This window comes from Rattus norvegicus, chromosome 7, assembly GCF_021556685.1.
Source record: "Rattus norvegicus strain SHRSP/BbbUtx chromosome 7, alternate assembly SHRSP_T2T, whole genome shotgun sequence".
Classification (NCBI taxonomy): domain Eukaryota; kingdom Metazoa; phylum Chordata; class Mammalia; order Rodentia; family Muridae; genus Rattus; species Rattus norvegicus.
Genome location: NC_141540.1, coordinates 96,154,018 through 96,181,970, shown reverse-complemented (window position 1 = coordinate 96,181,970; position 27,953 = coordinate 96,154,018). Strand labels below are relative to the sequence as shown.

The following is a 27,953-nucleotide window of genomic DNA, read 5'->3' as shown; positions in this document are numbered from 1 at the left end:
GGGTGCAAGTTCCATGCTTGGTCCCGCAGGGACACAGAATTGCTAACACAACCTTTCTGGTCTCCTCCGGGAAATCGTGCTTTCCCCTAAGCAATCTAGGGCTTGCACATTATGAGCAAACTGCTTTGGGACACGGGAGTCTGGATGCTTTCCGACTTTCTCGGGACACGCCCTACTCCACTTCGCCCCGCCCCGGAAGTTGACTCCAGCGGGTTTTGGCGCGCTTTCCGAGTCCCGGGAGTTCGGGTCGATGACACGCCTTTCTCCGTGCTGCGGGATGCCCGGACCGACCGCTCCACGGAGGACCCGCGAAGAAGTGGACGCGACGCTGCAGGTCGCCAAGCTAAATGCCGCCGAGTTGCTGCCCACTGTGCACTGCCTGAGCTTCGGCTCCGGGACCAGCGGCGCGGCCACCGGCGACTTCTGCCTGCTGGAGCTGGAGCCAGCACTGTGCCAGCAGCTGGAGGCCGGGGACAGGTGAGCCGGGATGGTGGGGTCGGGGTGCACCGATTCCCAGGCTTCACAGAGGCCTCCCACTTGCTGCGTGTAGCCGGGGGAACTCCGGAGGAGGAACTGGTCCGGAGAGTTGCTTTGATTGGGCCCGTTCTGGCCGGTGGGCGGATCCTCAGCTGCTGTCATCTGTGCGGAGGGATCAATGCTTCTGCTAGACTGACTTGATAGCAGGACTGCACTGAACTTGGAGACGGATGCCAGCGGGAGAATGTCAAGAAGGAAGATCGGGGGGTTTTGAAGGGCTTAGTGGTGATGCCAAGGACTCTACCGAACACTCGGGCTATCTCTGAGTATAGTGGCAGTACCTATGTAGAGAGTACCTGGCTTGCACTTGGGTTTCTTTTACTTGAACAGTAAGTAGGACAAAAGAGGCAGAAGTTTAAAGCCTAACAGACTGCTGTTGCTTGTGACCCGGGGTTGTTTGGGGTCACTTACTGAGGATCTGGAGCTGTTTTTAATTCCGGGTCAACTACAAAGTTGCTGGCAAGACCTTGGATTTTAAAATCTAGGCCTCTGGCTGGGCTAGTCCTGGTTGAGTGGTAGAGTATTTCCGTTATAGGCTTCTAGAACTCAGCGTACCCCTCACTTTTAGTTTTTCCTTTTCTTTTCTTTTCTTTTCTTTTCTTTTCTTTACTTTCCTTTTCTGAGACAGGGTCTCATGTATCCTATGCTGGCCTTAACTAGCCTGGGATGACCTTGAACTCTTGGTCTTACCTTTCTACTAACAAAATATTTCCAAGTGGGAGTAATAGGATGTAGAAATGACTGTTAAAGAGTAGGTACTTGGACCCAATAAACATTATTGGCACTAAGAGTCTAAAAAAACCAAAACCAAACCAAAAACCCTTTTACTCTTTATACTAAAGTTACGTTTTAGTATAACTCGAGCCTTATATTTTAGATTATTTATTGTTATTTAGTTAAGGGAAGTGAACTGTACACAGTTTTAAAGTGCACCGTAAGCAGCGAAATCCCAGAGCCAACACCCTACCATCTTTGTCTTTGCTCCCTTCCCTCCTCACCTTCATCTTCCCTTCAGCTACGGCAAACTTTCCTTTGTAGACATAGTTCTCACGTAGTGCTGCAGTCTCTCCTTAGGTCCCAGCTTCTCTGCCATATAGCTGCCGACTAGGCCATGCTGTGTGCCTTTGATTATGCAGAATAAAGCATGGATGACTTGAGTGCTACCAGCTGTCTGCTCTGGGAACTTGTTAGAGATGCAGAGTCCTAGGTCTGATCCACACCCATCATATCGGAGCCTGCTTCCTCTCAGCACTCCTTACCACATCTCTACGTGAGAAGTGCAGTACCACATTAGCCTGCTTTAGAAGACTTCTTTCTTTTGCTTTTCGGTTTGTCTGGTGCTTTGGTTTTGTCATTGTTTTGGTTTTAGAAAGGATCCTAAGTAGATCAGGCTCACTTCAGACCCACCGTCTGCCATCTTACTTCGTAGCCTTGAAACTCCTGATCCTCCTGCCCCCACCTCCTAATTGCTAGGTCACAAGTGAGTATGACTGTTGGCCCGTCAGCCAACTGAATACCACAGCATCTTGATGAATTATCTTCTGATTTTTCTCAGCATGTTTTTGGTGATATTCGACCTTCAGGTCTCTTTGAATCTTTCTGGCCTGTATTAGTTATTTTTCTTTGCTTAAGTACCAGAAAGCTAGCTAGCTCTCACATATCCCAGGATATTTTTTAAGGAATTATGTATTTATTTTATGTATATAAGTACACTGTAGCTGTCTTCCTACACACCAGAAGACAGCATCAGATCTTATTACAGATGGTTGTGAGCCACCATGTGGTTGCTGGGAATTGAACTCAGGACCTCTGGAAGAACAGCCAGTGCTCTCTCCAGCCCCCATCCCTCTGGCCCCCATGTTCCAGTATTTTATGGACTCTATCATTGTACCATAGGGACCTGTATCATTTTCTTTGTAGTTTTTACATACCTTGACCAAGGCAGCTTATAGAGGGAAAAGTGTATTTGGGCTCAAGGTTCCAAGGAGGTAGGAATCCCTCATGGCAGCAGCTGCATGCAGTGGGAGGAGGAAACTGAGATCGTGTCTTTAATGGCCATCACAAAGCTGAGCGAGTGACGTGGAAGTAGGCAAGGCTCTATGCTCTCAGAGCTCCCCGTTAGTGACACACTTCCTCCAGCAAGGCTCCACCTCCCAACTCCCCCTCAAATAGTGATGCCAACCGGGGACCAAGTGTTCAAGGGACGGAGCCTGTGTTTGGGGATGCCGGAGCCTGTGTTTGGGGATGGGGTTCTCCTTCCAAGCATCACACTCCCTGGCTTAATTTTAAATCTAGAAACCAGAGGATTTGGGAGTAATTTAAAGTGAGCTATCCAATGGAGTCTCAATAAGTCACGTCTCTCCCCCCTCCATTTACCCGTAGTTTTGTGATTCGAGGAGATAAGGATGAACAGGCTGTGTTGTGCAGTAAAGACAAAACCTACGACTTGAAGATCGCAGACACATCCAACATGCTGCTTTTCATCCCTGGTTGCAAAACTCCAGACCAGCTGAAGGGGGAGGAAACACAGAGTAACATCGTTCACACAGAGGTACCGCTTTGTCCTGTACCAGAGTCTGAGAGCTCAGTTTGTGTTCCAAGCTTGCCTTTGGCTAAAAACTTTGGGTATAAGGTGTGTGTTGTTGCAGGGGTTCTAAAACTGTCTTTACTAGAGTTTGAAATTCCTCAGTATTCGTTGGGTTAGGTTTGAATTTGTGAATTCTCTTTATATTTCCACACCCACCCAGACACATCTGTTCTTTCTCTTAACATAGTAGGTTTTTATTAGATAACTCATTCTTTTTTAAAAAGTTATTTAATTTAATTTATTTATTTTGTAAAAATTGTGTGTGTTTGGGGTAGGGGCGGATGTCTTGCCTGCGTGTATGTCTGTGAACCATGTGCATGCGGTGCCCATGGTGACCAGAAGAGGGCGTCAGATCCACTTGGAACTGGAGTTACAAATAGTTATTTGCTGCTGCTGCTACTGCTGGTGGTGGTGTGTGTATGTGTCTGTGTCTGTGTGTCTGTGTGTCTATGTGTCTGTGTGTCTGTGTGTCTGTGTGTTGGGAATAGAACCTGGGTCCTCAGGAAGACCAACCAGTTCTTTAACCACTGAGTCATCTCTCTAACCTAAATGTCTCATTCTTAACGTTTTACTTATTTTTAGTAAATTATGCTGGAGATAGTGTCTTAGGGTTTTACTGCTGTGAATATGACCAAGGCAACTCTTGTAAGAACAACATTTAATTGGGGCTGGCTTACAGTCTCAGAGGTTCAGTCCATTATCATCCTGGCAGGAAGCATGACAGCATCCAGGCAGACGTGGTGCAGGAGGAGCTGAGAGTTCTACATCTTCATCTGAAGGCTGCTCAGAGAAGACTGGCTTCCAGGCAGCTAGGATGAGGGTTTTAAAGCCCATGCCCACAGTGACACACCCACTTCAACAAGGTCACACCTACTCCACCAAGGCCACACCTCCAAATAGTGCCACTCTCTGGGCCAAGTATATTCAAACCACCACAATACGTTTTGAAAACTGAATCCCTTGGACCCTAACTAGTATGTTTGTAATATTTATGAGGTAGGGAAATGAAGGAACTTGAGGTTGGAAGCGAATGTGGTATTTTGGCCTTGAGGTTAGGTTAGTTCATTAATATAGAGCTGATGGTGGTTATCAGACAATAGTCTCCAACCTGTCCTGGGTGTCAGTCACACACACCACAGTTGAAGCAAAACCCTAGTGATGACTCAGGCTAGCTGTTTCCTTAAAAACAGGATTGGAGAGAAAGAAGGGAACGCGCTGGGAAGTTTTAGTGATTTATGTGGTGTTAGGGTAGAGGAACTCACAGTAAATTTCATGTATATCTGTGGTTGTGTGTGTGTGTGTGTGTGTGTGTGTGTGTGTGTGTGTGTGTGTGCATGGGTGCATGTGCGCACATGTGTGTGCACGCATGCGAGAAACACAGTGTGTGAAACAATGTAGCCCAGGCTAGTCTTGAACTTGCTATATATCTGAGGATGACCCTGAACTTCTGATCCTCCTGTTACCAACTCCCAAGTGTTGGGATCTCAGGCTTATCCCCCATACCTGGTTTATACAGTAGTGCTCAAGGTCAAACCCATGGCTTTCTTGCACTCTGGGCAAGCACTCTACCACCGAGTTACTTTTCCAGGCTGTTCCTTTTTGAGGCTGTCTTTCACTGTAGCCCAGACTGATCTTGAGCTCCTCTTTGCTCCTCCTCCTAAGGCTAGGACCAGGCAAGTACCTTAGATCCCCCACTGTGGTTGGCTATCTTTGTCACTTGTTTTGTCTATTTGAGACAGGGTCTCACTATGTACCCCAGGCTGGCCTGGAACTCATGTATAGACCAGGCTGGCCTGGAATTCATAGAGAGCTTTGTCTCCTGAGAGCTGGGATTAAAAGCACGTGCTACCATGCCAAGCCCTGTTTTTTCTTTTTGGAGGTTTGAATTATTTTTATTTTATGTGTATGGGTGTTTGGTCTTCATGTATTCTATGTGCCACTGTGCACACCACCATGCTTGGCACTTCTGTCGTGGGATTGTCACCATCCCTGTCATTCTTCTTCTGCTAGTATTCTGGTTTCTAGAGTATTCCTGAGATGTGATGTTCAGGTATTGACTGTCATTTGCTGGCAGGGCTCCTCCTAATGGGCTCTCCAGAGTGGCTGAGATGCCCGGAAGGGTCCACGCTGCCTTTTGTGTGTTCTTGAACAAGGAAGGTTCTGTGGGGAATGTTTTATCTGTAGAAAGGCCACTGAAGGCTTATGCTACATTGTGATTTCCAGATCTTTGGTTTCTCTAATAATTATTGGGAATTAAGAAGATGCAGACCTAAGTTAAAAAAGTTAAAGAAACTTCTAATGGAAAATACCTATGAAGGCCCTGACAGTCAGAAAGAGGAGGATCCAAGCCGCTCAAAAGTAAGAGTTATATTTCCTGGTTTTACTTGAAATTTTAAAATGTAATTAATTTTTTAAAAAATTTTAAAATTTTGAAGGGAGGTGGGGAACAGGGGGAAGGTTAAGAACCTCGCTCTGTAGACTTGGCTGGCCGGGACTCGCAGCCATCCCCCTGCCTCTGCTTCTTCATGTGCTAGGATTGTAGGTATGTGCTCCCATACCTCGTTACCATGGATGGCTGTCTCACTTCTTTAAACCTTGTGCAATAAAAGTCTTGACTAGGTAGAAAGTGGCATGCTGTGGAGGATGCTGCCATGTGAATGTGCTTGATTTCATGTGACCTCTGAAGGGAAGAGGAGCCCAGCCTGCTGGTACAGGCCTAATCCCAGTCCCATGATATGGCTTTGATTGGATTAGAATAGAAGAAAAGAAGCGGAGCAGGACGGGGCTAGTACTTGGATGGGAAACCACGTGGTACCACTGTGTGCCTCAGGCTCCTGTTACATCCTCTCCAAAACTCAACAAGAAGATTAAGAAAGCCGCTGTTGCCAAATCATGAAAGTGTGTGTCTGTTCTGTTTGTTTCAGTATACAACTGAAGATTTGCTTAATCAAATTCAGGCAAGTGAGGAAGAGATAATGGCCCAGCTACAAGTCTTAAATGCCTGTGAGATTGGAGGTAGTATAATGAGTACCATTCATGATGGTGGACCTGTATGGTATGCAAGAGAGATGCTTCGGGCCCCTTCCCCATGGTGCATGCTTGTTTAATTTCCTTTTATCTTCAAAGGTAATGATATTATGAGCTGGCATTACCCAGCTATTGTGAGATTCTTCTGCCTTGGCTCGCAGAATGCTGGGGTCATTGGTCCACACTATCACATCCAGTGGGGACGTCAGATTCCTTCTGAAATGGGGACAGGTGTCCTTTTTCAAATTAACTTTATGGTTAGCATACTAAGATACAGATCCCACTGTGACATTTTCATGCGTATGTGTCATTATGCCTTGCTCTTAGCCACTCTCCCACTGCCCCCTCCCATCACCTCCCCTGCAGAGGTTTCCTTCTGCCTAATGGACATATATATTCCCTTAACTTCTTTTCCTTCTCCCTTTCCATTAGACTTCTTCCTTATAATCCTGTTTCTGCTTTTATATCCTACATATAAATGTGTATCTACACACACACACACACACACACACACACATACACACACACGTACTTTATGTCTAAATTCTATTTATTGGAGAAAACATGAGACTTGTCTTTTCTGTCTTGTTCATTTCTCTTAACATACCGTTCTCCACATCCATCCATTTTCCTTCAAATGCCTTCATTTCCTTCTTTGTTGCTAAAGAAAATCTCACTGTGTATATATGTAGTTTCTTTACGAATGGGGACGCCATCTTGATTGCCAGTGGTTATTTCTCTTGTCTACACCTTGACAGAATTGTCACTTCTGTAATGAACTGGACTTCTCTGTGCTGTGAGAACTCATTGTTTTCACATAGCTGTGGTCAGAGAGTGACCAACAGCATGACACCACACAGATTACCTCAGGCTGTCCCTCTTAGACAGTCTCTTCCCAGGTGACTCTAGGTTGTACCTAGTTGACAATTAACAGTCACCGCTGCAGTACCTTATGGGTAACAGGGTGTTACTGCTCTTTTTGTTGATTATCTAGTAACTTTACTTAAAATGCTCTTTGGTGAGTTTGGCATTTGGAATTTGTAGGTTACTGGAGGATTCTTGAATTTGATTATGAGATCAAACTTCTGAATCATGTAACTCAGCTTGTGGATTCTGAATCTTGGTCTTTTAATAAAGTCCCCTTGAATGTATGCCTGCAGGAACTTGGACCTTTAGAGCCAGAGTGAGTATTTTCTTTTTTTTAATTTAAAAAAAAAATTTTTTGTATTTATTTATTTTATGTATATAAGTACACTGCAGCTGTCTCCAGACACACCAGAAGAGGGCGCCAGATCTCATTATAGATGGTTGTGAGCCACCATGTGGTTGCTGGGATTTGAACTCAGGACCTCAGGAAGAGCAGTCAGTGCTCTTGACCGCTGAGCTGTCCTCCAGCCCGAGTATTTTCATTGTTTGTCTCTGCAGATTTCTTTAAGACAATGAACATTTTTTTTCAGACTAGACGTAAACTGAGGGTATGGCATTTACATTCTGATATGATAGAGAGTTTTTTTTGTTTTTGTTTTTTTTTTGTTTGTTTGTTTGTTTTTGTTTTTTTCAGAGCTGAGGACTGATCCCAGGGCCTTGCGCTTGCTAGGCAAGCGCTCTACCACTGAGCTAAATCCCCAACCCCATGATAGAGAGTTTTTAAAGATGTTTATTTTTATTTTACGTGTATGAGTTTTCTTTGCCTGCATATATGCACGTGCACTGTATATTAACGCTGCCTGCACGGGTCAGAAGAGGGCATCAGATCTCCTTGAACTGGAGTTAACTGGTGGTTCTGAGCCACCAGGTGGGTGCTGGGAACTGAACCTGGCTTCTGTGTAAAACAGCAAGTGCTCTTAGCTGCTGAGCTGCTCTGGAGCCTCGGGGGGGAGAAATTGAAAATATACAACTAGAAAGGATTTGGGACTTTTGGCCACTGGGGTGAGTACATCTGCATCATCTTCTCTACTTTTTATTTCGGTCATTGAAAAAAATTAATGGTTGTAATTCATGCTAATTTTTGTAGAACAGGCCTTCGCATGTAGCAGTTCCCAGAATATTTAAGTAAGTTCTTTTTTTTTTTTTCTGGAGCTGGGGACTGAACCCAGGGCCTTGTGCTTGCTAGGCAAGCACTCTACCACTGAACTAAATCCCCAACCCCTTAAGTAAGTTCTTAAGTCTTACTTGTCACCAAAGGAATTTAATATTTGAAATCCTTAATTGATATGTAAGTTTTTAGTATGACACATATCTTTTAAATGCTCATAAGTTCTCTTGTGTGCTTTAAATTTTCAGGGAAATGATTGAGCACTGTCTTAAATGCTACGGAAAGAAGTACGTGGACAAAGGTGAGGAGTGGACAGTGTCCTGGTGGGCACTCTAACTTGTGTGATGGACAAGTATGTTGGTGTTAATAAGAACTGTGGGACTGTGTGAGTTAAGCAGAGATCGTGATTCCTTCCACAGCATTTTGTTGAGTTAAAGGAAGTGCTGGTATTGTACTGGATGATAAGTGCCTTTGTTAGGGTTTTACTGCTGTGAACAGACACCATGACCAAGGCAACTCTCACAAGGACAACATTTAATTGGGGCTGGCTTACAGGTTCAGAGGTTCAGTCCATTATCATCAAGGTGGGAACATGGCAGCGTCTAGGCAGGAGGAGCTGAGAGTTCTACATCTTCATCTGGAAGCTGCTAGCAGAATACTGGCTCCCAGGCAGCTAGGATGAGGGTCTTAAAGCCCATACCCAGGGGGCGCACCTACTCCACCAAGAGCACACCTTCCTTCTAATAGTGCCGCTCTCTGAGCCGAGCATATACAAACCATAATAAGAAGCTAATACAGTGGCAGTGAGATGGCTGAGCCAAGCCTGCCCGGTGACCTGAGCTTTAGCCTTGCTACGAGGTGACTCCTGATCATTGTCATTTGAGGGCACACGCAAGCCCACACATGTACATACACTCAAACAGTACCTCAGTAAATGCCACGTAGCCGACGATGTCTGACCATTTCCTTAGGTGAAGTCTATTTTGAATTGAATGCTGACAAAGTATGTAGAGCGACCGCGGAGATGCTGCTGCAGAATGCCGTGAAGTTTAACCTCGCTGAGTTTCAGGAAGTGTGGCAGCAGAGTGTTCCCGAGGGGATGACAACTCGGCTGGATCAGCTCAAGGTGAGGTTGCTGGACGCTGCGCCTGGGATTCTTTGGATGATGTCTGACTAGGGGAGGTGATTCTTGTCCTGGAGTTGAATTGGGAGCTATTTTATTTTCCTAGATACCCATTAGGTGTACAGTCTTCATTTACTCCACCAGAGTCCTTTAACTCTCCCAGGATTTACAGAGAAATAATTTATTTAGAATACTACCACTTACATTTTTTTTTAAAGAAAAGTTGGAGTTTATTATGCATACACGTTCACTTCCTTCCTTCCTACCTTCCTTTCTTCCTTTCTTTCTTTCTTTCTTTCTTTCTTTCTTTCTTTCTTTCTTTCTTTCTTTCTTCCTTCCTTCCTTCCTTCCTTCCTTCCTTTCTTTCTTTCTTTCTTTCTTTATAAGGCAGAATTGTGTATGTTCCAGGTTAGCCTTGAACTCTTTGTGTAACCAGAGACAGCCTTAAATGTCTGATCTCCCTAGCTCTACCGTGCATGCACGGGATCACAGGCATGTGAAACTCCTCCTGGTTTTAAGCAGTGCTGGGGATTGAGTGTAGGGCTGTGTGAAGGCCACATAAACAGTCTCTCTGTCACAAGTTAGGAGCTTTTGAAGGAAAGGCATGCAAATAGACAAGCACAGGTGGGAAGGGAAGGAGGGAAAGGGAAAAATGAGAGCATGGAGCTAAAGAAATGGATTGTTGCTGGGGTGCCAATGTAGCATGTACTAGTACTTACCTAGTACCCACAAAGCCCAGAGTTCAATCCCAGCAACTGTAAAAAATTAAGCATGGTGATGTATGCCTATAACCCAGCATTTAGGGTAGAGGCCAGAGGATCAGAAGTTCAAAATCACCCTTGGCTACACAGTGAGTATTTGTCAGCCTAGAGAAAACCCTGTCTCAAAAACAAGGAAACAAACCCCAAAGAATGTTTTAGTCAGGGTTTCTATTCCTGCACAGAACACCATGACCAAGAAGCAAGTTGGGGAGGAAAAGGTTTATTGAGCTTACACTTCCACATTGCTATTCATCACCACGGGAAGTCAGGACTGGAACTCAAACTGGTCAGGAAGCAGGAGCTGATGCAGAGGCCATGGAGGGATGTTTCTTACTGGCTTGCTTCCCCTGGCTTGCTCAGTCTGCTTTCTTATAGAACCCAGGATCTCTAGCCCAGGGATGGCACCACCCACAATGGGCTGGGTCCTCCCACCTTGATCCCTAGTTGAGAAAATGCCTTACAGCTGGGTCTCATGGAGCCATTTCCTCAACTGAGGCTCCTTTCTCTGTGATAACTCCAGCTTGTGTCAAGTTGACACACAAAACCAGCCAGTGCACTGGTCAAAGAAACAGATAATAGGGAGGAGGAATGAACTGGCTCATAGGTAAAAATGCTTCCCATCAAACCTAACAACCCCAGTTTAATCTTTAAGAATTACATGATGGGGGGTTGGGGATTTAGCTCAGTGGTAGAGTGCTTGTCTAGTAAGCGCAAGGCCCTGGGTTCGATTCTCAGCTCCGGAAAAAAAAAAAAAAAAGAATTACATGATGGATTCTCTTCATTTGTCCTCTGATTTCTACACATGAGTTGCTGTGTGCACATGTTCCCTCTATCCTACACACACACACACACACACACACACAGTGTAAAAAAAAAAATGAACAAACAGAAATAGATATTGGGTGATGGGGAGGGAAATCTTGAGGCTTTAGCATATATTGCCACTTTTGACCACTTAGATATCAGGTTTGAATTCCAGAACCTCAGTTACCTAGGCTTCCTGCCTCTCCAAGGCAGTGGGGATGTGTGGGTCTGGGGCTCAGAAGAGATCTGAGTAAAAGATGCAAATGTTTCAGTCATGAGCAAGGGCATCAGAGGCTGTGGGGAAGGATGAGGTGACCCAGCACAGGTGGAGAAACAGGTAAGAGGATTGGGTAGAGGTCTGGGAAATGACATATTAAATAAGACAGAAAAGAAGACTGTGATGTCAGAGGTGAAGGGAGAAGAAAAGAGGAAAGAGATGGGCATTAGCAAGAGCTGGGAAGGTGACTCCAAGAAGCCCAGGAAAGGAATGGCTACATTTGACAGTGACTGACCACTGGTGACACTAAAGCTGTCTTGGCAAAGACATCACAGATTAGAGGGACTCTTTATGAAACACGCTTCATGTAAACCTCTGGATAGACTTCCTGTAAAGTCTCTGTAGATGGTATTTTAAATGCCAGGGTTAAATGTAATGGAAAAGAAGTATTCAAATATGAGACCATTACTTTAATGGCCTTTTTTCCCTTTGCTCAAACTTCTTGTCTCTGGTAGGGTTTAGCACTGGTGGATAGAAGCTCAAGACCAGAAATCATATTTTTGTTCAAAGTAGATGCTTTGCCCGAGGGAACACAGGATCGTTTTAACAGTCTATTCTCTCTAAGAGAAAAGTGGACGGAAGAAGACATTGCTCCATATATCCAGTAAGTAATTCATCCAGAATGGGTTGTGACAGTAGTTCTTTAAAATACCGCATAGGGTTTTAGATTTATGACCCAAACACGTCACGGTTGTGTATTCTCTGAAGATGCAGTGTGCCTGGAAAATTTCTTAGGTGGTCTCCTCTCTCATAGTTTGACATCTCATTCTGAAGGTGGAGTATGCGGTCTTTTCCACTTAACATTCCTGCCACTATCATCTCTCTGCTCTCCTCTCTGCAAAATCACAGTTCCTTGGGGGAGAGAAGATATACTCACGTCTTATGGGTAAATGCCTCTTACTGATTGCCAACTCCCATCTTGCTTGCTGCCTCAGCTGTTACTTTTATCATTGTTATTTTCTTCTTTTTTGGTTAGATTTATTTATTTAATCTGGGAGTGTGTGTGTGTGTGTGTGTGTGTGTGTGTGTGTGTGAAGACAGATGCATATGAGGAGGTCAGAGGACAACCTTGGGTATTCCCCCTTCCCTTTTTACTTTATTTGAGACAGGTTCTCCTGTTGTTCTTTTTCATTTGTTTGTTCTGTTTTGTCTTTTGTTCTCTTGTTTCCGTCTTCTGTCTCCATCACAGAGTGCTGAGATACAGACCTATGCTATTGCATCCAGCTTTATGTAGCTTCTAGAGATTAGAGCTCAGGTCCTCACATGTGCATAGCAAGTGCCTCACCTACTGGGCCATCTGATCCTTAGCCTTGCTTTGGTTTTGTGAAGCTCAGTCCCAGATAGCTCAGGCTGGCCTTCAGCTCACTCTGTAGCCGAGGATGACCTTGAGCCCCTGTCCCTCCTACCCACGCTGGGGTTGCAGTTATGAGTCACCATGCCCATCAACTGTCTTAACTTAGTATAAATTTTATTATTTTACTTTAGTTTTGAGACAGGGTCTCATCTGATAGCCCAGGTTAGCCTCAAACACATTATGTAGGCTAGGGCTGGTCTGCAATTCATGATCTTTCTGCCTCACTTTCTCAAATGCTGGGATTATAGGAATCTACTACTACACCTGACTCTTGAATTATTCTTTAATATCATGGTAGAGGCCAGATTCCAAAAGAGCAAGTTAGCCTTGATGTCTCAAGTCTGCCAACCCTTGAAATCCATTAACACCGCCATCACCGTTGGGGCATACCTTGTGGGCCGTCCCTCTTCCCTAGGTTTGCGTTCTGGGTTCTGTCTGGCTCCTGCTCGCACATGTTCATCCTCACTTCTCTCTCCCTCTCAATGAAACCCAACGTTCTGCTGGTTCTATGACCGACATCAGTAGCCTAAGTTTCTGGAGCAAAGTCTCCAAGGGGATCACCAGAATTGTACAGAATTTAGCCCAGGCCTGGCCTGTCACTCTATCTCAGGAAACCCTTCTACCCTTATGGCGTCATCAAACCTTTAATCTTCACACGTCACTGCCACCTCATTTTGTCTTCAAGCCCAGCTTATGATCTCATTCCTCGAGGAAATGGGAACAACTAAACCAGAACCACCTTTTCCCCCCTGGCCAAACCTTCAACCCCCTCACGTCTGCACCTTTTCCTTTCCTTTAGGTTCCTCCTCTTTTTGTCCTCGGGTGTATTTGTGTGTATCTGTGAGTGAGTATGGGTACCTGGGTGGGGGGGGGAGGATGCCCATGCACATGGAGGCCAGAAGAATCAGATGTCTTTTCCGTCCCTCTGCCTGTTTCTCTGAGGCTGTGCCTTTTCACAAACCTAGGACTTGTCTTGGCTAGGCTTGAAGCTAGCAGGTGTTATGTGGTTTGTGACCCTTGGGAAAAGACATAGACTCAATCCAATTATAATTAAAAGATTTATTGATTAGCTGCTTGGAGGACAAACAATCTCTGAGCCAAATTTGAGATTGCTATGTAGGAGGGCAAGGCCTTTTAAAGGAGAAAACCACATGAAATCTTCAAAATCTATGCAAGCAAGTAAAAAACCTGTTCTGCCAGGTTAAGTGATTACGGCAACTCAAAACAATCTTTGAATGTCTGTGTTAGCAAGTTATAGAAGCAAAAAAGTAGTTAGTCATCTAACAAGTAGTCATGGCTGTATGTTTTGGGGTGGGAGTCACTGAGCCAGGGTTACTGGGAACTTATCTTCCAGCTGGGCCCGGATCATGAACAGTTGGTGCCTACCAAGATGGGCACATAGCATAACCTGTGGCTTCTTTAGCCATAACACATGGCCAGCCATCTTCCTGTATCTGCCTCTCTTGGAGCTGAGCTGTTTGCAGAACAATCTGTTTGATACCATGAGTTCTGGGATCTAAATTCCAGTCCTCATGATTGTGGAACAAGTGCTCCTAACTACTGAGCCTTCTCCATTGTCCATTGTCCCTCCTCTCCAGCCCAGTCCTCCCTTTGCACTGGATCCATCTCCTCTGGCCTTTTCTAAGACTTGGCCAAGTTATCTCTTTTCTCCCATTCTGGGTTATCCCCTCGATACATTCTATAGTGTCACCACCCAGCCTGCAAAGCAACCTCATGCTCTTTTTCTTTCCATCGTAAGAAAATTCGTGATTGAACTAGGCAAGTTCTCCACCACTGAACTCTGTCTTCAGCCTTACTTGTTTGCTTGTGTATTTGTGGGAGAGGGAGAAGAGTATGCCACGGCTCGTATGTGGAAGCAGATGAGAACGTTTAATAGTTGGGTCTTTCTCTTTACGATGCTCAGCCCCAGGGTCTGAACTCAGGCTATCAGCTTGGTGGCAAATGACTTCATCTGCTGAGCCATCCCACCACAACCTTTTAAATCAATCAATCAGCCAACCGACCAATTTCTCTGTCTTCCTTCCTCCCTTCCATTCTTTCTTTGTTCCTTTCTTCCCTCCCTCTCTCTCCCTTCCCCTCTCCCTCTTGAGACAGGCTCTTACTAGGTTGCTTGGGGAGGCCTGGAGCTCACTCAATTCCTTCTGCCTCAGACTCCCAGCATGCTAACTTTACAGACTTACAAACCACCAGACTTACGTAGCCACCAGGCCAGCTACGTCCTCTCTTTTGTTCATGGGTTTCTCGGTACCTTCATCCAGGCCTGAATAAATGAACTGACGTCCTTACTCTAGTTTCAAGGTAGATGCTTTCTATGACCTACCAATTGTTAAACCTTAAAAAGTAACGGCATGATGAGTCCTCTACGATCTCACCGCCCAGCTTCCATAGTCAGCTCACTGCCTTCATTGTTTAAAGCTCAGGGCAGATGCTTTGACTACTTTCTAAATGCTGCCACTAGCTTCCCCTTTACACTTCAATCACAAGCCCTTCGGGTACGTCATGGCCCCCTTTGCTCTGTCTCTTTGCTCTGTCTCTCTTGTGTCATCTGCTGCCTTCTCAATAGAAGAAGACTGCTTCCGGCAGTCTTCTTTTTGAGGCGCATAAAAAGTCCAAGAAGAGCAGACAAGCTCATACTTGGCAAGCCTAGGATGCAGGTTCTTGACTGTGGGCTCCTCCATACCACATTCTTCTATTTGTCACGTAAAGATATACTGGAAAGTATATGGGACTTAGAAGTCATACAGGCAGGTGGACAGACACGTTTGACCCTCATTTACTACCCGATCTTGTTGCCTCATGTCAAGTGAAGTGACGCGTGTAATCTGCCCACCTCAGTTAAGATTCAGAAGCAGTTGCCACTGTCCTCACACATTGGAAAGATGGCTTAGCGGGTAGTAGTGAAGTGAGCCGCACTGTATCATGTTACATTCCTGCAAATGTTCATGCTATTCATTTATTTTTATTCCAGAGATTTGTGCGGAGAGAAGCAAACTATAGGTGCGTTGCTTACTAAATATTCTCGGTCTTCAATGCAAAACGGCGTGAAAGTTTATAATTCAAGGAGACTCATTTCTTAAAAGGACATACTGAATTGCTTTATAAAGTTGCTGGGTACAATAAAAACAATTCTTTTGGCTATTTTTATCCCTGACTTCTTTAAAGTTTTAGTTTTCCTTATGATTATTATATATATACATGGTGTTTGTGTTCATGGCTACATGTGCCACAGCAGGCATGTACACATCTAAGGACTTCCTGTAGAGCCATTTTTCAACTTCTGCCTTTCAAGTTCAGGGATCAAACTTAGATTACCAGGTTTACCAGCAAGCCTCATTACCTGCTCAACCATCTTTCTGTCCTTATTGGTTTTTAAAACCAATTCTTTGAATACATTTTCTCCTCTTCAGCTTCTTGTAACTGCCACCCCCACCCCCTTTTTTAAATTTTTTCAGTTTAATAGGATATTTCCATATCCTTCATGTTACATTTGTAAAATGTTCACTATATACAAGGATGAAAAGAAAAATCCAGTTAGTGGCAGCGGTGGTGGTGCACACCTTTAATCCCATCACTTAGAAGGCAGAGGCAGATGAATCTCTAAGTTTAAGGTCTGTCTGGTTCACAGATCAAGTTCCAGGACAGCCAGGATTACACAGAGAAACCCCGTCTTGTAAAAAAAAAAAACAAAAAAACAAAAAAAAGCAAAAAACCCCAAAAAACTGTATTTATTATATCTTGAAGTCTGTAAGAATTCTATATATAGAAAGTTCTGTTTTTTATATATAAAATTCCATATCTTTATGATTTGGTACCCTAGTTATTAATACATTTTAAAAGTTTCTTGAAGAACTATTAGTAATAGTCTCATTCAGAGCTTAATTTTGTTAAAAAGCAGTATATATATATATATATCACACACACACACACGATTTATTAGAGTGGCTTACAGGCTGTGGTCCACTTACTCCAACAATGGCTATCTACCAATGGAAAGTCCAGGAATTCAGTAGTTATTCAGTCTATGAGGCTGTATGTCTGAGGTGGTCTTCAGTGTCCACCAGAATCCCAAAGAAGTAGGCTCTAATGCCAGCGAAGAAATAAACTTGCCAGCAAGATCGAAAACAAACAAGTAAAGAGCAAAAGCTTCCCACTTCAAACATTTAATTAAGAAAAATCTCTCCTAGGTATACTGAGCGGCTTAGATTTTAGTTAATTCCAGATGTAATCGAGGTGACAACCAAGAATAGCCATCACCAGTTGGAATCTGTATCAGTTGTTTACATTGCTGAAATGGGCTTAACACTGGCCTCTGTTTACTTGACTATGCACTAGTGATAAAGTGGACTTAATCCTGCATGCTGTGCAAAGAATACTAGCAGTATTCCCCTGCTTGTGTAGAACTCACTAGAGAACTATCCATCATTTCTAGTTTTGGCAAGTCTGCCTTGTTCACTGGTTGCTCCCACTCCTTAACGAGGTGCTATGCTCTGCAAAGTCCTGGCACTTTCTGTCTTGTCTGCCCCAGCTATGACTTTCCCCAGTCCATACATAGAAGAAATCAGTGATGGCTCACCAGACCCAACCAGTGAAGACCTACCAGATTCAACTATTGACCTACGAAGCTCAACCAGTGGCCAATGGGAATCAATTGAGTCATGCTAACCGTTGGCTTAGAGCAGTGGTTCTCACCCTAATGTTGTAACCCATTAATACAGTTCCTCATGTTGTGGTGACCCCAATCATAAATTTTTTTTCAGTGCTACTTCATAACTAATTTTGCTACTGTTATGAATTGCAATGTAAATATCTGATGTGCACATCTGTACATCTTACATGACCCTGTGAAAGGGTCCTTTGATACCTCCCCAAACCCCAAGGTCAAGATCCACAAACTGAGAGCCATTGGCCTGGGGATTGACACCAACAGCGATTCAACCAGACCACAGACTTGTCAATCACACATATATGTATCTCAAAAACACAGACTTCTATGTCCTGTACTGATGCTGACACAGTTGCATCCACTTTTCGAGAAGAAGCCGGTGAGACCACAGATGGTTATATTACTTTCCAGCTTCCTGAGCAAAGGTACAGACAGGTACCTTCCTGGAAAAAAATCAAGTTTACCTCAGTGTATCAAAGTGTACACCAACTGATTATCACTGCACTCTTCTGCGTTTCTGAGAAGACTCCAACTTGGAACAAGCCTATTGCTACCCTTGTGGGTATTATATAATTGTAGAAAATGTGTAAGTCTGGGTTTGCTCCCAGCAAAGGAGACTGAATGAGGAAGTGATTTTGCACAAAGATAGCTGTGTAAGCCAGTTATGAGCTCTGCCTTTACTTTATGTGGGTTTAATAAATGCTCATTGGGAAAAATAATTTCTAGTTTTGGAATGTTTAGTAAAGTTATGACTTTATTTTCCTAACTGGTTTTGCTTAGACCAAAGTTCAAATTAATTTAAAATCAGCGAATGACCTTGTCAGGAGTAAAGGTGGAAAAAACGTTAATGGACAATCCTCAATTAACAGAATTAACGGATATTTGTTTGTGTCTTTGACCCTCCAGAACAGGAAATGCACATAGAAAAGTTTCAAAGTGCTTTTTAATAAAGTTTTCTGTGTTTATGGGTATGATTTGATTTTTTTTTTTATCTGTTAATTCATAAGATAAATACTGAGGCCTTGGGACTTCGAGGTTTGAGAGTTCCCTGCGGTTTAATTACACATTTTCAGTTTAAATCACAGAGTCCGAATGGGTGAGTTTGTTCTTCACACAGCAAACATCTTGGTTTCGGGACTATTACTAGCCCCTCGCCGCTTACCTCGGTTACACCTGGCTTCTTGTCTTCCACATTTACACAAGCACGATTTCCCCAACACTTAACGTCTCTTCCTTCCTTCCTGATCTTTCCTTCTCACCCTTTCCTCTGCTCTCCTAAATTTTAGAAATATTTTAGAGACAAACGAGAAAAATAGGAACCAAACGAAAAACCCTTACTTGATCGCGCAAACCCCACCCCCTGGCGCCAGGAGAAGACTTCCGGTTCTACCTCCGCGGTGGCTCCACTTCCTCTGACGTCACCGGTCAGAGGTGACGAGCAAGATGTCGGCAGGCGGCGTCTGTGGCTTTGAGCTCCTGTAAAGCGGCTCATCTGTGTGACAGGGTTAGGGCGTAGGAGACTGAGAGTGGCCAGGGGAGGGGACACGAGGCGGAGGAAGGGTGGCTGGGCCCTCAGAGTGCACAGGCCGCTACCGGGAATGCGCTGCAGCCTCCGGAGCAGCCTGAAAGGCGAGCCCCGCAGGAGCTCTTCATGCCGCCCACCGGCTTAGAGTCCTCCAGGATGAACAGGAAGAAAGGAGACAAGGGCTTCGAAAGCCCACGGCCGTACAAATTATAAGTACCTTTTCCCCTACTTCGTTTCTCGCCCTTCTTTGATTTTTGTTTTCATTGATTCTGTGAGTGACTTGAGTCTGGGAAACTAGTGGGACCATTCCAGGGGACATGCTGTTTGTCGGGTGAAAATGTCTTGAATAACAGTATTGTTCCGTTTATTTTCCCCTCCTCTCCACGGACTCATAAACCTTAAAGTACTGCTATATTTTTGTCAAGACAAAACTTTTCATGTCTGTTGCTAGATTTAAAATAAGCAGATTACTCATTTTGTAGAATTCGAAGACAAAACTTGCTGTGTGGTTTCTGAGCCGCTCAGAAAATAGCCTCTATTTGTGCTTGGATAGAGTTATGCTTTCATAAAGTAATATAGTTTCTTTCTTTTTTATATATACAACCCATCAGGTCGTCTGCATCAACAACATAAACTTCCAGAGAAAGTCTGTTGTGGTAAGATCATTCCCGGTCATCATAAACAGTTTAAGTCATTCTTTCACAGTTCTTGGGGATTCTGTAGTCTTCTACATTATATATGGTGCCTCAGAATAAGAAATTAGAATTCAAGTGTGTTTGATTATCATATCCTTTTGCTATGCATGCTGTCTCTTTTCTCCCCTCCTTCTCCCCTTTCCTGATTAAAATGTTCACTATGTTAAGTGTGTTGTGGAATAGGAAGTCTTTATAACCAAGCACTTTTCATGTTGTGCACTAGACAAGAGTAAGACTGTAGTTCTAGCAGTCTTAGATTCAGCTGCTCATTTTTGGAATTTTCTTTTGTAATGTTTGCCACACATTGCTATTTACCTTGAGTTTGGCGATAGACCGTGTTAGGTGGATTACATAGGTAACGTGAAGGAATTAGGGAGTATTTTTTACTTAAGCTTTTACTCCACCAGTATAGGAAACTTGTGCTGTAGCTCTCAGTGAAGCTTAGCATTACTAAGAGTAGAGTCAACATGATTGATGGAATTAGAGTGAATGTTGGTTGAATCGCTCTTGTCTGTAAGACATTCCTTAAGGTGTGTGTATATTAATTCATCGACTTTTCACTGTAGTCTCTTGGGGTAGATAAGATTTCAGTCCCAGTTTTATAAATGAGTGTACAGGGTGAATAAAAGTATTGACAGAACAAAGCTACTGCCTCCGTGTAGTCCAGCAGAAGAACCTCTGGTAGGCATTGTTCACAGTGTTGTGCAATTATTTTCTGTAATCCACAGAGATATATGGTTGGTTGCTTGGATTTACTGTCTTGGACTTCAACACTCACTGTGTAGCTCTAGCTGTCCTGGAACTCACGATGTAGATCAGACTGACCTTGAACTCACAGAGATCTGTATGCCTGTATGCCTCAGCCTCTGAGCTCCAGAATTAAAGGCGTGTGCCACCACTCCCACCACCAAGTTCATTTGGTTATACTTGGGTGTTTTTTTCACTCAATCTAAGCTCATTTATGTAGGGTGGTCATTGGGTGATTGACAGAGTAGTCTGAGACAAGTTGGGGCCTGGCATGGTATCATTCAGCTTTAATCCCAGCTCAGAGGCAGAGGCAGACATCTGTGTTTAAGGCCAACTGGATCTCCATGGAGACTTCCAGCCTAGCTGAGACTCTGTGGGGGGAGGGAGGAGAGGAGGAAGGGAGGAATCTATGAATTTTGGACTTCTGTTACACTACCTTGTGGTTTACAACCTTTCTCTTTCCAGCGAGGATTTTGTTACATGGGCAAGGGTACCTTCAAACTTGTAGCCATCCTCCTGCCTTCACTTCTCAAGTCCAAATGTTACAAGCATGTATCACCACCAGTTTGATTTGCACTTTTCTTTTATTGGATTTTTTTTATTTACATTTCAAATGTTATCTGCTTTCCCGGTTTCCCATCAAGAAACCCCCTATCCCATCCCCCCCCCTGCTTCTATGAGGGTGCTCCCCCACCCACTCACCCACCTACCCACTCACTTACCCACTCTTCCCTCCCTCCCCTCTCCCGCCCTGGCATTCCCCTACACTGGGGCATTGAACCCTGACAGGACCAAGGGCATCTCCTCCCACTGATGGCACCACAAAGGCCGTTCTCTACTACAAATTCAGCTGGAGCCATAGGTCCATCCCTGGGTACTCTTGGGATGGCGGTTTTGTCGCTGGGAGCTCTGGGGGTCTGGTAGGTTAGTATTAGTGTTCTTTTTTTTTTTTCTTTTCTTTTCTTTTCTTTTCTTTTTTTTCGGAGCTGGGGACCGAACCCAGGGCCTTGCGCTTGCTAGGCAAGCGCTCTACCACTGAGCTAAATCTCCAACCCCAGTATTATTGTTCTTATGGGGTTGCAAACTCCTTCTGCTACTTCAGTCCTTTCTCTAACTCCTCCACTGGGGACCCCGTTCTCAATCCAATGGTTGGCTGGGAGCATCTGCCTATGTATTTGTCATGCTCTGGCAGAGCCTCTCAGGAGACATCCATATCAGGCTCCTGTCAGCAAGCACTTCTTGGCATCAGCATAGTGTCTGGGTTTGGTGGCTGTATATGGGATGGATGCCCTGGTAGGGCAGTCTCTGGATGGCCTTTCCTTCAGTCTCTGTTCCACACTTTGTTTCCATATTTCCTCCTGTGAGTATTTTTGTTCCCCCTTCAAAGAAGTAGTACTCCATTGAAGGACAACTGGGTTCTTTCCAACTTCTGGCTATTATAAATAAGGCTGCTATGAACAGTGCAGCATGTCTTTGTTATATGTTGGGGCATCTTTTGGGTATATGCCCAGGAGTGGTATAGCTGGGTCAGGTAGTTCAATGTCCAATTTTCTGAGGGACCTCCAGACTGATTTCCAGAGTGGTTGTACCAGCTTGCAATCCCACCAACAATGGAGGAGTGTTCCTCTTTCTCCACATCCTCCCCCATCTGCTGTCACCTGAGTTTTTGATCTTAGCCATTCTGACTGGTGTGAGGTGGAATCTCAGGATTGTTTTGATTTGCATTTCCCTGATGACTAATGATGTTGAACATTTCTTTAGGTACTTCTCAGCCATTCGATATTCCTCAGCTGAGAATTCTTTGTTTAGCGCTGTACCCCATTTTTTAATAGGGTTATTTGGCTAACTGGAGTCTTAACTTCTTGAGTTCTTTGTATATATTGGATATTAGCCCTCTATCAGATGTAGGATTGGTAAAGATATTTTCCCAATCTGTTGGTTGCCATTTTGTCCTAATGATAGTGTCCTTTGCCTTACAGAAGCTTTGCAGTTTTATGAGGTCCCATTTGTCGATTCTTGATCTTAGAGCATAAGCCATTGGAGTTCTGTTCAGGAAATTTTCCCCAATGCCCACATGTCTTCCCTACTTTCTCTATTAGTTTCAATGGTTTTTATCTGGTTTTCTTTGGAGGTCCTTGATTCACTTAGACTTGAGCTTTGTACAAGGAGATAAGAATGGATCCATTTGCATTCTTCTCCATGCTGACCTCCAGTTCAACCAGCACCATTTGTTGAAAATGCTGTCATTTTTTTCATTGGATGGTTTTAGCTCCTTTGTCAAAGATCAAGTGACCATAGGTATGTGGATTCATTTCTGGCTCTTTAGTTCTACTCCATTGATCTACCTCCCTCTCTTTGTACCACTACCATGCTATTGCTCTGTAATACAGCTGCAGGTTAGGGATGGTGATTACCCCCCAGAAGTTCTTTTATTGTTGAGAATAGTTTTCGATATCCTGGGTTTTTTTTGTTATTCCAAATGAATTTGCAAATTGCTCTTTCTAACTCTTTAATTTGCACTTTTAAATACAAAGCTTTTCTTCGAAGTATTTTGGCCTTTGCTCTTTCTGATCTAAATAAGCTGTTGATCCATGCTAATGATTTCAATTAAGACTATGTGTTTCTCATGAACTGAGCCTCTGAACCTGTAAGCCAGTCCCAATTAAATGTTGTCCTTTATTTAAAAAAAAAAAAAAAAAAAGACTATGTGTTTCTCGTTTTGGAATTGGGAGCATCGTGGCTGTAGAGTTGCATGTTTTTGAGTGGTTGTTGTAAGGGTTATATAGAAAATATTCATGGACATTGTATAAAGCCCTTGTTGCCAGATAGGTCTAGATCTAGCTAGCATTCTGTTAACTTTATTAATTTATGTAAAAGAGCTAACCTTGAAATAATTTCTAATAGTACTTGCGTCTTTTAGGGATTTTGGGTAAAATGTTTCAAGTAGCACTTTTTTTTCCTCAGAGCTGGTGTCAGGATTAGAGGGCGTCTAAGGAGGTGGAACAGTACCTGACCTGTAACAGTAGCTGCTGTATCTAGTCCTCTACGCTGATTGTTTGACTCCAGTTGGAGCTCTGAAATCCTCATACCACCACATAACATCTGAAACATTTATGCCCTCCCGGGGTTCATGTGTCAGAATAACAGTTTTCAGTCAAGCTTATGGAAATCCCTGGGCTTGCATTCCATATGTCACCCGTCTTTCCTATTCGAGTTAACGAAGGATGTTGGAGAAAGTATTTAGCTGCCAGTTGTAGCAGATGGTTTCTTTAGGTGGACGACACACCCCTCAGGTAGCATGGTAGAAGTGTATATGACATAGGGCTGCTCGGCAGGAAATCGTTCAGTGTTTGGAGCACTGCTGTCCTACCTTTGTCTCTGGTAGCACTTGCCACCGTTCCCTCGTTTATCTTCCATGAGGAGACTCACACTTGGTAGCTTCACCGTGGGTTTTTAAAGCCCAAGTTCTTTGTACCATCAGATACTTTGACGTCAACCTCCTGATTGTCTTTCTCCTCTATCAGTGTCTGGTCCTCTAGCCTATTTTGGTTTCGGTCTACCTAGAAATTCTTGTATTTGAGACTAGTAAATGTTTTCGCCTTTCCAGTCTGCAGTTCCTTACTTCACCACAAATTGCACAGATAAAGGATGTAAAGACTAGATAAATTGTACTCGGTCGGTCACTGGTACAATTAATGTTTAAAATTAAGATTCTTGGAGAATACTCAATGTGTACTTAGCTCTTTGGGATTTTATTTCTGGAGATAGCCTATATTAGTAGTACTTGAAGAAATACTCTAGCATTTATAATAGTAGTTCTTTATTTTTACAGGGGTTTGTGGAGCTGACTATATTTCCTACGGTTGCAAACTTGAATAGAATCAAGCTGAACAGTAAACAGTGTAGAATATACCGAGTCAGGATCAATGACTTGGAGGCTGCTTTTATTTATAATGATCCAACCTTAGAAGTTTGTCACAGCGAATCAAAACAGTAAGTTGGACACATTAAGAAGCTGGTGTTTCTAAGTCATTCTGTCATTGTTTTTGGAGATTGGGTTAATGTTTTTCAATAAACGTTTCCATTCCTATTATAATAGGGTTATATGTTGCATAATTTCTGTTGCTTTTGCTGTCCTGCAAATTTTGCTCAAGGGTTTCCTCACCTTTGTCCACCGTAGTGAGTTATTAAATTTCCCTGCTTCATACTACAGCTTTAAAGAAGTATTAGCTGGGAATTTTCAGTACATTTATTTTTGTTCAGTGATCTTAACCATGTTTCTCCTTTAATGTTTTCATACATGTTTACTTCATAAATACCTAGAAATTGTTTGAATTGGATGGTCATCTTCAGACCAGAGACACTGTAAAATACTCTATTAAATGGTTTCACTGTTTTAAAGTATTGTATGAAATACAGTATCCACTATCAACTATATGGGAGGGCATTTTAAAAAGCGTTGATAGCACTAGGTCATATTTCTGTGATTCTTGGTGTTTTGCAGTGAGATGCCAAGCAGAGTTACAAACTCTTCGATGAGGACAGTGTTTTAAGTAGGATGGGTTATATTGCTTTAAAGGGTGATCCCAGACAAACAACATCAATATTAACTAGGAACTATTTAGTTCTGCAAATCTCAAGTAGTTAGCCCAATCGTACTGAATCATACAGGATAGGGTCCCACCCTAGCAGGCCTTCTAGAGGATTCTCATGGGGTCTGAAGCTAATTTACACTGATATTAGACTAGTAGTGATCTTGGCATTCTAGAGTTAATGAAGGATGTGAACATAGTTATCAGTTTAACAGTTCTTTTTAGCTATTGTCTTCCTTCTCTCCCCCTCCTTCCCTCCCTTGCTTCCTTCTTTCCTCCCTCCCTCCCTCCCTCCCTCCCTCCCTCCCTCCCTTCCTTCCTTCCTTCCTTCCTTCCTTCCTTCCTTCCTTCCTTCCTTCCCGTTTTGAGCTCAGGCTGTCCTTGAACTCAGAGAGATCCTCCTGCCTCTGCCTCCAGAGTCCTGGGATCAAAGGCATGTACCACCATGTCTTTCATGTTAGTACTTCTTAACATGGTGAATAGTATCTGGATTAGTTAACTTGTCTAAAAAAGTATTCTTAAGAATTGTGTAAGAAGACATAATACTTAGAAATAACTCATACCATTGATATTTAGGAAGATCTGGTGAAATGTGTGGTTTACTGTTATTACAAGTTGGCTTTTATCTCCCCAGGAGAAACCTCAATTATTTTTCCAATGCGTATGCAGCTGCAGTCAGTGCTGTGGACCCTGATGCGGGGAACGGAGAACTCTGCATTAAGGTCCCCTCAGAGCTCTGGAAGCACGTCGATGGTAAAGCACCAGGAATGTGTTACAGTACAGCGAAATAAATCCTGCTACATTTATAGGCCAGAAAGTTAGCGATACCTGATCTGTAAAGTAACCAGTGCAAATGTGTGAAAGGAATTGGAAAATTCTTTTCTTCTTTAGGGTCCTGGATTAATACAAATGTTTGCCACAGGCTGTTACAAAATTACCTGGTTTCGGTGCAGGGACACCTCTTTGTAGATGGTAGGAATGTTCTCTGTCAAAGGAGCCATGCCACCAACTCCTTTCACTGTTTTTTTTTGTTTGTTTGTTTTGTTTTTGGCTTTTTTTTTTTTTTTTTTTTTTTTTTTTGCTTTTGTTTTCTGGCTGTTCTACAACTCACTCTAGACCAAGCTGGCCTCATCCAAGAGACCCTCCTTGGACGAACCACACCCGACTGTTTTGTTTTTTGGTTTGGTTTGGTTTGTCTTTTTAATGAAAGATACTTTCAAAGTCCTGTGGACAGACCTGTTTGGAACAGTAGCATTTTGCAGCATTAACAGTCCTAGTTTTTCCTTACTACAGTGTAGCATTCTCAAGTTCCACAATTAGTTCACTGAGCTACTTTGTGGTTGAGCAGATGCTAGAATGTGGGCTTTCGCCACATGTCCTATATACTTTGAATTTATCCTTTCTAAATCTTCATGATCCATTCTCTAAAGATTTAGCCAGTACAATTATTGTTTAAGAATTCTTTCTACCTTTATCTAGTCTTACGAAAGTCAAAGAAGAAAGAAAACAGTTTGTTTTCAGCAGTGAGGAATGGTGGTATTACTCAGCTTAGGGCACATGTAGAAGGTTATCATTGCGTGGGCAAGCACTTGTGATATTTGGGGGAAATTAAAATAACTCCCTTTAACACAAGGTGCTTTTACTATACAGAAGTAGAGTATAGTTGAAGAACATACTAGATAATGCAGTTTCTTCAGTTAACCCTCTCCACCTACTTCTTTTCCAAAGTCAAGTAGAACTAACAGTTTGGGAGAAGAATAACAAAAGGAGAAAAAGCTCGAAAAGTAGAATTGGATTCGACAGGCCTTACAGCATCCATATTAGGGCTTTTGAAATTTTTCTGAAGACATCACATGTCAGGAATGTTGAAAAGAGAATTCACTATGGCTAGTGGTGTGCTTTGTGAGAGATTACAAGCAGCAGCTAGAGAGGGTGGAGGCAAGCGGTCAACTAGTGTAGGTGAACACTAAGAGCCTGTGCCTGGCAAGTGGTAGGTATTTTTCTGTGCTGGCATTTGATTCCCGGTCTCCAGCATCTAGACAAGTGCGCTGTCATTGGCGCTGCATCCCAGTGCTCAGGATGTGGTTCTCATGTAGTATATTCATGATATAGGTTACTGTTGCTTATTTATGTGTCAGTGAATGCATATATTCATTTATTGCAGAGTTAAAGGTCCTGAAGATACATATTAATTTTTCTTTGGATCAGCCAAAAGGAGGTCTTCATTTTGTGGTACCCAGTGTAGAGGGGAGTATGGCAGAGAGAGGTGCTCATGTCTTCTCTTGTGGGTATCAGAATTCTACAAGGTAGATTATACATTCATATCTTTCAATTAATTTAATTTTTCTAGTTGCATTTTTAAGTATTGAATATGTAATGTGTTTTTTAGAATGGCAGGTATAAGCTTGGCCCCTCACCCCCAAGCTGCTTCTGAGTCATGCCTATTGAGTATTCCTTCTCGGTCTTGCCATCTTCATTTCTTAGGGGAATAGTTTTGAAATAACCTACCAGCTTGATTCTTTACCTTTACATGAAGTTTATCATGCATACCAAAAACTGCAGCATTTAAATGTAGAAAGATAATAAGTTTTCACAAGTGAACATCCTGTCAAGCTCACACTCAGCCCAACACAGAGAGTGGCAGAGTTCTCACCTGGCATTCCGTCTGCTCCGTTCCTGAGGTAGCATTGATCGTGCTTGCTTTGCTCATTCACGTTCTGCTCTTTATAGCTAGCTCTCTGCTGGTGTTTAGCATTATAGTCCACTCTTCTCATGCTCTGTACTTTACTACGGTACTGAAATATTTTATGTGTGTCCCTCACATTATTAATTCTTCGAAGGCTGTGCTTTAGAATTATTGATATTTTGTGCTATGTACTGATTCTATTATGCAGTAAGACTTGACCTGTATATTTTGTACTGTTAATCTCTTTGTAGATTTTGGTTCCCTTGTGTTGATTCATACTCTGAGTTGTGTACCTGGAAATTAGAATTTACAGTCGATGCTGCGATGGTGGCTGTGTCCAATGGAGATTTGGTGGAGACAGTGTATACTCATGACATGAGAAAGAAGACCTTCCATTATGTGCTTGCTATTCCTACAGCAGCGTCCAATATCTCCTTGGCCATCGGGCCATTTGAAATACTTGTAGATCCATATATGCACGAGGTGCGTAGGGATGCATTTCACTTGTCCTTTTCTTCT

At 43.2% G+C, this 27,953-nt stretch overlaps 2 protein-coding genes and 1 long non-coding RNA gene across 10 annotated transcripts in view; 2 read left to right on the top strand and 1 right to left on the bottom strand.

Annotated features, from left to right (window-relative positions):
• Nucleotides 1-17: 17 nt before the first annotated feature.
• Nucleotides 18-15,670, top strand: Dscc1 (DNA replication and sister chromatid cohesion 1). 3 transcript variants are annotated; one of them, NM_001305236.1, is given in 9 exon segments: nucleotides 18-477; nucleotides 2,920-3,088; nucleotides 5,348-5,482; nucleotides 6,049-6,139; nucleotides 7,196-7,334; nucleotides 8,435-8,487; nucleotides 9,158-9,312; nucleotides 11,607-11,755; nucleotides 15,495-15,670. In NM_001305236.1, coding segments are annotated over 9 exon segments (1,200 nt in total). In that variant the 5' UTR covers nucleotides 18-277; the 3' UTR covers nucleotides 15,604-15,670.
• On the bottom strand, nucleotides 8,704-18,557 carry LOC134479906 (uncharacterized). The gene is made up of 2 exons (XR_015625519.1): nucleotides 18,352-18,557; nucleotides 8,704-9,380 (listed from the first exon to the last, which is right to left on the bottom strand). It is a non-coding gene; the product is annotated as an uncharacterized LOC134479906 (long non-coding RNA).
• A 59-nt stretch (nucleotides 18,558-18,616) lies between these two features.
• The window catches only part of Taf2 (TATA-box binding protein associated factor 2), a 56,603-nt gene continuing 47,266 nt past the window's right edge, over nucleotides 18,617-27,953 (top strand). Inside the window, exons 1-6 of one of the 6 annotated variants that reach the window (XM_087555590.1) lie at nucleotides 18,617-18,693; nucleotides 19,326-19,370; nucleotides 23,989-24,149; nucleotides 25,383-25,501; nucleotides 26,913-27,054; nucleotides 27,686-27,917. In XM_087555590.1, coding sequence (XP_087411716.1) covers nucleotides 27,002-27,054; nucleotides 27,686-27,917 — 285 coding nt within the window. In that variant the 5' untranslated portion in view covers nucleotides 18,617-18,693; nucleotides 19,326-19,370; nucleotides 23,989-24,149; nucleotides 25,383-25,501; nucleotides 26,913-27,001. 6 annotated transcript variants of the gene reach the window in all.